At 38.0% G+C, this 11,176-nt stretch overlaps 1 protein-coding gene across 2 annotated transcripts in view; it reads left to right on the top strand.

The window, feature by feature from the left end:
- The window catches only part of pcdh17 (protocadherin 17), a 59,646-nt gene that overhangs the window by 14,040 nt on the left and 34,430 nt on the right, over positions 1 to 11,176 (top strand). For both annotated transcript variants that reach the window (XM_024295550.2, XM_024295549.2), the window contains exons 3-4: positions 9,474 to 9,532; positions 9,918 to 10,090. In XM_024295550.2, the coding sequence (XP_024151318.1) occupies positions 9,474 to 9,532; positions 9,918 to 10,090 (232 nt within the window). The remainder of the gene's footprint in view (positions 1 to 9,473; positions 9,533 to 9,917; positions 10,091 to 11,176) is intronic.

Below are 11,176 nucleotides of genomic sequence, written 5' to 3'. Positions count from 1 at the left end.
TGATGCAAAGAGTTCTTCTAAATGGTTATGAGATCAGAAAAAAAAAAATAGGAAGATCATTGATAACACTAAAGGTTTAGGTTATAAAGTTATCAGCCATTTCAGGTGAAAGCATTGCAACTTTGGGGACTATGCAAGCACAACCTATTCCCAGATTTTGTCCTCTACAAAAACTGAACAATTTGTTTTCCTAAGTGAACAATAGACTGCATCCACTGCTGCCTCCATAAATCTTGGACTGATGAATGTCAATGTCTGATGAACTCTAAATAAATTATATGGGGAAAAAAACGACAAAGTAAAAATTGGAAATAAATAAGAAGTTTCATGTTATAAGACATCATAATTACACTAGGTCTCCTTCATCTGTTCTGGCCTACAGCATGCATGTAACAAGTGTGTGTTTACAGTTTCAGGCTTCCTGGGTTTAGGTGTAACACACATTCAGTTTAATTCTCATGATGTGAATCACTTTAATGAGAATTCCTGCATCCCTTCACCAGGGTTAGGGTTAGGGCTTGATTTATTTACTAAAGGCCTACCTAACCTTAATCACCACAGGGATTATCATAACCTGCACTGTAACTTAACCTTAACACGAAGCTACCCCGCTGTGTCCTTTTAAAGCGCTCTTTACCCTAAAATGTAATGAATGCACTTTTGTTTAATGTCTTTTTAGTCCCAAAAGAGAAGCATGTTCCCGCAATGACACTGAGTAAACAGGTTTTGGTCCCCTACAAATGAATAATACAAGAACACGCAGAAGTGCATGTATGCACACGCACACACACATCCCCTCACACATGTAGACATCAATTCCCTGGTCTGCTAGAAGAGGATTATAGCAGACTTCTCACTCAGCTCCAAAACCCCAGGGTCAGTCATATGAATTCACTCAATTTGAATGTAGTTTGCAGCTTGTTAGGATATGAATTGTGCCAGTACCACCCAGATGAAACTGGAATTAATTCTTTTGCTTGAACAAACGACACATATGGCATTTTTTGCGAACACAGTCTGCTCGCCTGAAGACAAACAGCAGCTTGTAAGGTGGCACAGAAGTGCAATGTTTCCCTTCAAACTCATTTCTTACATCAGAATTAGGATTAGTTCATTTTAGGTTCAACAAATAGTAAATGGCTTCGCTTAATGAGGAGAAAAAAGAGATCAAGTTAATCAGAGAGATTACAATATCTTTTGAAAAAACAAAATACCAAAACTGATTTTTTTTATAGTGAATGCATACTTGCAGTAGAACACAACAGCTTTAAAGGATGCATTCTGGACATAGAAAACTCACAAAAATTATATATAATCGGAACATGTAGTAATAACTGTTTATCAAAATTACTACTGTTATCAGCTCTTCAAAAGGGTTACGTTTCATTTTTATGGAGATAAATAGATTTATACATATATTGGTGGCTCCATATGAGAAAGACATGGGTCAAATTGTTCTTATTGCAAAATATGATACAAAATAACTGGCCGTAGTTGTGTAGATCAAACATATTTAAGTCTCAGCTTTATCAATAAATAATTTTAAAGAGGGGTCATAGCAGCTGCTACAACGTGCTTGTTAAGGCTTTACTGGATTCAGTGTGAGTCCAGTTTTCATCTGTGGATCTAATGTTCTCCAGGGATTGATCTTTCAACCTCTGATGGTGATCTGCTGCGTTTGTGTGAAACAGGACTGGCTGGAGCTCAAAAAGCAGATGAATGAATTCTGTAGGATTCCTTTTTTAGGCAGATCATATGCCAAATTAACCTTGCCCCACTTGTTCTGTGCTCCTATCCTTTAATGTAAGTGCACATGGGGAAGAGTTGTGCTCTGGTGAAGGTGATATATGATGTCCAACTGAGTGAGATTACACTACCCTTACAGGGAAGTGACCGGGTACTTAGTCATGCGAGAAGCCAGCACTTTCAACTGCCATTACATTAATAGTCTGATAGGACTTGAGGATTAAAGCGATCCTCCTTGACAAATACTTTATGTTTGGGGGTTCGTCAATAAATTCCTTACTTTTCCTTATTTTAATTGTATGCAACAAGTGTGTGTTTTATTTTCATATTTAGGTATTTAGTATAAAAGTATCCCTTTTATACCAACTTACATGAGCAGCTCTTAAGAAAGCTGCAATACACATTGTGCAGAAATCAGTCAGAAATCTATTTTAACGTTGGTGCAGGTTAAACGTGTAAAGAATGGGCAAATTAGGGGATTTTTGATTAAAAAAATGCATTAAATATTTTATAACTGAGGTACCTGCATCTGTGTACATGGAATTTGTTTGTTTTTGTTGATTCAGCAGCATAAATATGGCATAATTCAGCAGCTTGATCTGCCTACTTATTTTTATTCTATATTTTAAACCCTGCACTTGAGGTTAAAAGTTTGCGATCTTTTCACCAAGGAGTCAACATGATGTATGAGTGTTTTTATTGAATTGTAGGTATATTAAGGCGATTCTTTCAATAGTAGCTCAATTACTTCACTAATAATTTCATTACATGCAAAGTAGTTAAATGCAGGACTTCTAGTGCACATTAAATCTGGGCTTGTTAGCCGCCTTTTAACATGTAAAATGTAGTCTTGTGCTGTAATGTTTCTTCCATTCTGTGAGACACTTTTGCACCTATATTAGTGTGAGTGTTTAGTATATGGACTGAGGTGGTTGAGGAAGAAGCAATAGAAAGAAAAAAAAAAAAAACAAGTCCACGTGAATTCATTCTCTCTGGTGTGTGTGTTTCATTGTAATGTACGTGAGCTGCTTCCCAAGATGATAATGACCTGCTCAGGAATACATTCAGGCTTTCTCTCAAAGTCAGGGTTTGTGCACCTACTGGAGTGTCCTTTCCATGCTCTGTTAAATATCAGAATTAGAAATGATTACATCTAAATTATGTAATTTCTTTATAAAAAAAAACAAAAACAAAAACAAAAACAAACACAAAAATATGTATTGTTAAATACATATTTTATCTAGAAAATGAATTTGATAAGTTCTTTAGACCAACTTTTTTTTCTTGATGGAGGACATGTATAAAGAAAATTAAGCTCAAAATTACGTTTCTTAGTTTTCTTTATTCAAATAATTGTGAATTAGAAGCAGACACAAAAATGTCATTAGAAAAAGCTTGTAGGTGGGACTACGGGAACCCACAATTTCCATGCTCTGCTCCATTCTGATGCCTCTGCTATAGACAACTAGATCCATAGATGTCTTCGTTTTCCTCGTCTGAGCTGGTATCTGGCTTTTGTTGCTCCAGTAATATTAGGTTGAGGTTAAGAGGGGGCTGTAAGCCTGTGGGAGGAAGTGGAAACAAGTGGATGATGGGAAATAGGGGCAGGCCTACTCCATGCCAACAGTCCTGCCCACAACTCAGAGCCCTACTTCTAATGAACTACTGCTACTCTTCATAAACGATGTCCAAGAAACTTGACAGTTTTTTTTAATGCAAGCATAGTTGTAATTAAAGGACCCCTGGGAATGCTTTTACAAAAGATCAAAAGATGATTGAAGTGTAAGTTAAAGTTAACTATACATTTGAAGTTACGTCAAGCATGTTGCTTTTTATGTTTAGTATCTACATTTCACTTCTGCTACATTGAAAGCCATTAGAACATTTTGAAGTTTTTCCCAGTGCTATTGAAAGGTGGATCTAATGACAGTTTATGGTCAACCAAAATATTAGCTGATCAATGAGAGCTGCAGTGTATTAATCATAGCTATCGAATCTTTTCTGGGGAGCAATTAGGAAACGTGAGAGGTCATTGTGTTTATGGAACTCCGCATGAAAGCCTTCCAAGAGCTATTTAGCACTCTATAATGAAAGAGAGAGACACGTTTTATCAATAAGTGGGCGCTTGCATACACACAAAAGACGAAACTCATAAAAATAATTCAATAGTCTCTTTGAATAAGGTAAAATTATTACTAACGGGATGAGACTGATGCATTGCATTATCGGGGCCACTGGTGTCATAATAAACCAGCAATTTGTTCCATTAGAAGACATTCTGAAATAAATTTGCAACTCATTTCATGAGTATTTTATCTGATTCATATCAGATTTGTTGTATAAAATAAAGCTGAAGTCACAATTAGAAAAAGGGTTCAGACTTTAAATCCCACTGACTTTAAAAAAAGGACAATGATTTCATTTATTGCATACCACTGCAGTGAAAACGTGAGAGATAAATGAATAAGATTAATTTATTGTCGTATTAAATGTAAATTACAGGAGATGTTTTCTCATTTATTCATTTGGAGTTATTGTGCTCATTAATTTGGTCTATTTTATCAACTGTTATACATTTAGGAAAACAAAGATGAAAGCTGTGTTTCAAATGTGAACTGATAGAAATGAGTCATAATTGTCTTTTCAATATATTTTTATTTATTGCAGTTAAATTACAGTGGCACCATATTTTTTTTCTTCATGTTCCACAATTTAAATTAAACTTACTAGTAGGAGTAGGACATAAATTTCAGGATGTTGCCTTGTAGAATTTCTAAGAAAAGATGCACGAAATTCATAAAAAAATGACAACAGATTTTATGAGATTTTGCTACAGACTTTGCCAGACTACTTTATGTGTCATGCTCAGACCAAACTGTAAAAACAGAGTGACTTTTCTCAAATGTGTTATTATCTCCATATTGTTTCATCTCTTGTGTGAAACACTGATTTTTACAAAACTTAAAGAAAGAGCTAGTATGGAACATGTGGGTGTTTAGTAACCATGAGTCTTAATTGAACGTGTTTTTGTTAAAAAAATATTAAACATCTGATGTGACTTAAAAGATAACATATTCAGTGAAGTACGTATGTTTCTTCTCACAAGCTGTTGAGCAACATGCAACTTATGATGTGTAATCTCTGAAGGTGACATGATTAGATTTACTGGTAAGCTGTTTTTTAAATGATTTCTCTTACAGTCTTGCAGTAACTGGGATGGAAAGGAAGATTTTGATTTTCTGTGTCTGTGCAGGCAACAGAGTACAGAAATATTGTGCATTAAAGCATGCTATCGAAAAGAGGTATAGCCATACTGTTCAACCTTGGGCAAGTGGCAAACAACAAACCTGAGATTTTTGGGTTTTGTTTTGTGAGGCCTGTTTTTAAATACACAGTGGATAGATAATAATAAAAACTACTAAATGACCACTTTCTTCAACCAAAAGTCACCCAAGAACAAGTCTGTAATGCAATAGTGTGAATATTGTGACATTTCTGACACACAGTAAAATCCAGCACTTTCCTAATACTGATAAGGCATCTTGGAGATAAGATCCCATTTCAGTTTCAGTTCTCAGTTCTTTGTTCCCCGGCATCAGAAGATCAGCTTTACTGTCAAAGCATTTCTTTGGAGCGGATACGCAAAAGAGCAGAGGATACATTCCACTGTTAGCCTTAAGTTCATTCAAGTACATTTACTGAACAGTCTCTTATCTCTAGGAAGATGCTTCAATGCTAATTAGATCTGATCACTTACAATTGCTCCTTAGCCACCAGATAATCAATGCAGTGTAATTATTGTCTTGTTTGCCCGCCCATTTTTTTTTTACTCCTTTTGTCATCCTCACCAGTTGCTGTTCTGCAATTCCCCTTTCCCTTACACTTGTTCCTCGTTTTCTTTAGCTTTCTTTGTATCCCATTTTTTCTTTGTCTCTAGATCTCAGTCTCGGCATAGTAATCATATATTTTTAGATAAAAATACATTTCATTAATTGACAAATACAGTAAGACATATAGATATATTGAGCTTACTGTCAAAAAAAAGGTTAGAGATTGCTCACGCTATCTGATCTGGAGACGCAGATGCACTCACACACACACACAGACACATGGACACACACACAATAAGAGTTATGTGCATCTTCTGCTAGACAGCAAAGGACAAACGCATGTATCATACCAGGCGGGATAGGCAGAGGGAGGGGTGCGCACTCGTGTTCGCTGAATAAAAGAGAGCTGTCCAATGATGTGTGAACGAGAAGCTGCAATTTTTCCTCATTCACCATCCCTACCAATACATGTGCACACAACAACACCTAAACACAGGTGTGGCTTCGCAGAAATGAACAGTGCTCCAAAATCCACCAGCGTGCTCCGACAGCAGGACAGCACTCCAGCATTTTCGGCCTATTTGTCTCAATCGGCCCGCTGTCTGAGCGGTCAGTCTTTGGGCCTCATTGGGAATACAGAAGAGAGTGCAGCTTTTTACACTTACTCAGCCTCCCTGTACTCAGTATCTCAGTGACCTCTGTGGCCTTGCTTCATGAACTAGATATAACCCATCAGTCACTGCTACTTAGCAGCATGCTTCCATCCAAGCCAGGCAAGAGAAATTTCTCTGACATCCAAACATGGCCGAACATGACGGGATCTCTATGCCGTTCAAGCACCCCTCACCACCACCTGCTGGATATCACACCAACTTTTGGACAAATATAACCATCATCTGAAGGCATTATAATGGGTGACGCACAGAAGTCCCTTTTTTTACCAAAAACCTGCCAGTTGTTCTCAAATTGAGTTGAAGCAGGTTCTACACAGCAAGAATGTATTGTCTCAAATCCCAGTTGGGTCTTTGTTGTGTGTGGAGTTTCCATGTTCTCCAAGTATATGTATGGATTCTCCACAGAGACTCTGGCTTTCTCTCACAATTGGAAAAAAATGCGTCGTAAGTCAATTGGTGGAAATCAGGAGTCCCCAAACTACGGATCCGGCCCGCCTCCACATTCAGCCCGGCCCCCTAAACACTATCAGAGACGCATATTAATATATTCTTTCAATCTGGCTGATTGAGACTCACATAGAACGTGACGTTTTACTCCACCCTTCTACAGTCTGAACTATGACGGGAGAGAATAAACTAATTATTGGTTTAATTTTTAAAATGATTCAGTATTATCTTTTTCTATGAAGATTACAGAAATGAATTATTTAAAATTAGGCTATGTGTGACTTTCTGGAAAATCATAGATGTTTAAGTTTAGGCTGTGATTGTTACGCTTTTTTCTGTTAGCCTACAAACTGACCCCGGCCCCACATCAGAGAAGAAAGCAGTTATGTGACCCTCACAAGAAAAGGTTAGGGGACACCTGCTCTAAATAGTCGCTCAATGGGATTGTGTGGCCCTGCTATGAACTGGTAACCCATCCAGGATGGCTACCTCTACCCACAGGTATAGGCTCCAGCAACCCCATGACCTCAAAAGGGATTAAGAAGGTTTAGAAGATGGATAAATGAGATCAGAGGATGTTTGGTCGATAAGTAAACGAGTTGTTTAACTCGGCTCTGATCTATCCAGTTCTCTCGCTCTTTGCTTATTGCTCAAATTTAGAGTTTTTAAAGCTTTTAGGAAGAAACATGATATTTAAAGCATTTAATTGATTACACACACTGTGTGGTCCAGATTATCAACCTCTCCGAAGTTATCTTGTGTTGGTTGTGAGCGCTGACTGGCTCAGTACAAAGCAGCTCATACTGCCCGTTATCGACCCATTCATTTGAAAGTGCTCCATTGTACTGAAAGGGCTGTGCAGTTTAGACAGACAGGAAGAGATGAAGGCTTAAGATCAGCCTGGACTCTTAACTGGCAGGAAAGAGGTTTGTATGAAGTGGAGTAATGTGTTTTTTATTGGCTTGTAGGGGTTGGAAGGCAGGTTTCTTAAGCTCTGATCTTTGTCTTAAGTGTAAGAAAAAAAAAAAAACCTTGGTTAATTAAATCTTGTGAGATTGTTTCCATTTAAGCACATGTTCAAAAGATGAGTCGTAGTTGAAGAATCTTTTTGTCTTTTTGCCAGCGAATTAATAAAACATATCTTTCAATTTAACTTTATTGTTGGGCAAATTTGTTGCATTTTTTTCAGCTACTTGCAAAACATAGCCTTGAACCTTTTTTTGTTTGTTTAAATGCTAAAGCTATTAAAAAAAAGTATGTCCAAGTTTGCCAGTCATGAAAGTACAAAAAAGGTCAGTGAATTTAAGAAAAACGAAAAAAAAAACCTTACCTCTCTTCAAATAAATGTTTTTCAGCAGCCTTTATTATTTCATTGCCAAACAGTTTCAAACATTCATACTTTCCTTTCTTTATGGTCAGATTCCAGCTTTTGATATGTTCTGTGAGTGTTCTCTTTGAATACTGGCGAAGGCTGAAGTGGAATAAAGTGTTTAGGTGGAGATAAAGCTGTTTGTAAAAGCATGGAAGGTCAAAGTACCGAGGTGGCCTGTCTGACCTTCACGCACCCCTTTTTCAAACTGAGCTACCGCAGTGCATGGATGACATTGAAATACTCTGTTGGCTGTGAGTCAAGCTGTGCATGTGAAAAACCCTGGCACAAGGAGACATTACTCACTAAACATGACATTTTACCATTATGAATTCAAGACAGCGAGTTGTGCACAACGTCGGGTAATTATGTGTGTTGCTGAGAGGAAAAGGACGGCTGCTGCACGAAAGCCGTTTCTGTTTAAGTCATTTCTTCCCTCATTGCTTTATGTACATGAAATCTACATTGTTTATATTCTAGTCCTAATTTGAACTATAGAAAGCTGTTTACATGTAGTATGTTTTTTTTATTTATTAAAAAAAAACACAATTTACACGTCACACAAATACTCAAGTTTTTTGTACGCCTGGGCTTGTGTTTTAGAAATTTGCCAACGACCACACTCAGATCTATGTGACCTTTTAACTGCCTTAACATGATTAAAACCCCCAATGCACTCTACATTGATATAATTACCAAGAGAATGAGACAGACTGAGAGAAAGATAGAGTGCTTCATTGCCAATGTGATTGATCCAGTTTGTAAGGCGGGGCTGCATACAGTGCTGACCGTTCAGTGTTTGCATGCTCCCCCATAGGGGTTCATACCAGTTTTCCATTATTCTTTCTGTTCTCTTACTGTTTGGTAATAATGCTTTTGTGAGTCCTTGTTTGTACAAGCATTTGTTGGCTTGTTTTTTTCCCCCTATTGATCTAAATGGAATGAAGACCCCTGCGTATGATCAGGTACCCCTTAGCGAATAAACAGAATACAGTTCAATAGCTACAAGCTGCAGTACTTTAAAAAACAATTACAATGTGTCAGAATGGGGGGAAAAAGTTTTTAGACATTTAGGAAGTCAGCGGGTATTAATAGCAGAAGAAACAAATTACAATTTCACATGAAGTGTTTGTAGCACCAAGAGTTTTACAAAAGAACTATTTGTTTCTGTTTTTCTCAGAACTGTTTTATGAGTCATCAAATCTCTTCTGTCTTGTGTTTTTTTCAGTAGCACACTTTCTAACAGCTAACCAGCCTCCCTATACAGAAACGACAGCTGAAACTTTCCCTCTAACTATTATACCCCTCATCTTGTTGTCTTTTCTTAACCATATTTTGTCAGGATTAAGTGTTTTACATTCATATTCTGCAGAGCTTACTACATATTTTCTTCTGTCTTCTTCACAGACGGACAATTTCCCCACCGAGCCTAATTACATGGGCAGCAGACAGCAGTTTGTTCAAAGGTAAGAGTTGGAATCTATAGGCGCTCACTGGATCCCAGGTTTTGATTTCTTAATATCACCAGCACAGTATGCTAATAGCTGTAGCTGTGCTGATTGTTTGCACATTTAATAAGGTTCAAAGCTGCACAATATGACAGATCATGCATTAAATGCTACTCAGACTATCATGTACTTTCTCAGCATGGCAATTAGTGAGGCTGTGGAACTGTTTTAGTCGCACCTTGTTGCATTTTTTCCCCCTCTTCATGATTGCTTTTTTCCTTGTTTTACATTTAGCTTTGCTTATTCACGTTCAGCTAGTTCTATTAGAGGTTGTTTTGTCATCGGCCCATTGCGCACTAACACTATTGTATCTTTCTTTTTGTGTGTTGTTTGATTTTTCCAGTAGTTCCACATTCAAAGACCCGGAGCGAGCGAGTCTTAGAGACAGCGGTCATGGGGACAGCGACCAGGCTGACAGTGACCAGGACACCAACAAAGGTTCCTGCTGTGATATGTCTGCGAAGGAAGCCCTCAAGTTGAAGGCTGTGGGTGTGAAACCACCACCTCTGGAGCAAGGTGAGCTCTCACAGAAACATTTAAGTGGATCTGAAATGAAAGATGCAGTGTTATTTTCTCCTCGTGTTTGTGTATAAAGCATGGCGTTGTCTGGCTTGCCTGAACACTCCTCCGTTCCGAACTTACATTGAGCTACTTCTTTTGCAACTACTTTATTCTTTGCTCTTTTTTTACCCTTTAAAGTGTGTGTGTTGGAGGGTGTGAGTGTGTGTGCATTCGGTTCACGTGCTCAGTTTATCAAAGCAGACAAGGCCATTGTGTTTTCATAAGCCCAACTACTTCAGCTTCTCCATTTAGTCCCTCTTCCCACAGCACCCGTCTCTGAAACTTTGATAATGGAACATGGAAAATGACTTAGTGAGCGGCAGACGATGTAGCTCAGTAGTGAGGTGATTAAATATGAATAATTATTCTAAGCGCTGTGGGTCGGGCAGATTACACATGACATGTGTAGAACAATAACTCCCCAGATATGAGGTGTTGCAGTCACCCCCAGCCACTTCACGTGATTAGCACAGGGTCAGGGGAGGCAATAGACTGACGATTATACATTAAGTAGATTTAGGGAGAAGTAATGGGATAGGAGATAAATTTCTCATTGCGGCTTCAACAACAGATGCGCTTTGGTGTGTGTCATTACCTGCTTAACAAAACAGTTATTGCCACAGCAGCATAAACGTACTGAAACACCCAGACTAACTCGTTTGAATCTCTCTGACAGAATCAAAAAGAATAATCTTGTAAACTGAGCATGGATTCCATTTAATGGTGCTATTAATCCAGAGAGCAGAAGGCCTGTTTTACTCTTCTGCGGAAGGACAATGACAATTTGTGCAACATTCTGTGCTGCAATATGCATGTCTGACTAGATAACAGTTTTTGTTTTCCATTTTCATTGGTTTTTAGAATGGGTGGAGGAAAAAAAAAACACACATGTTGGCAAGAGAAATTGGCCAATTAAAAAGCTCCATATGTTTCTCATTTTGAAAATGTTCTAATTTAATTGTCCATGAGAGACCAAAAGGATCGCGTTTACACACACAGGGCACATGACAAAAGGACGTGAGAGTGGTAGGGCAGGAGAAA

This window comes from Oryzias melastigma, linkage group LG3 (assembly GCF_002922805.2).
Source record: "Oryzias melastigma strain HK-1 linkage group LG3, ASM292280v2, whole genome shotgun sequence".
Taxonomy (NCBI): domain Eukaryota; kingdom Metazoa; phylum Chordata; class Actinopteri; order Beloniformes; family Adrianichthyidae; genus Oryzias; species Oryzias melastigma.
The sequence above is the reverse complement of the archived record's forward strand: the minus strand, read 5'-3'. Positions and strand labels throughout refer to the sequence as shown.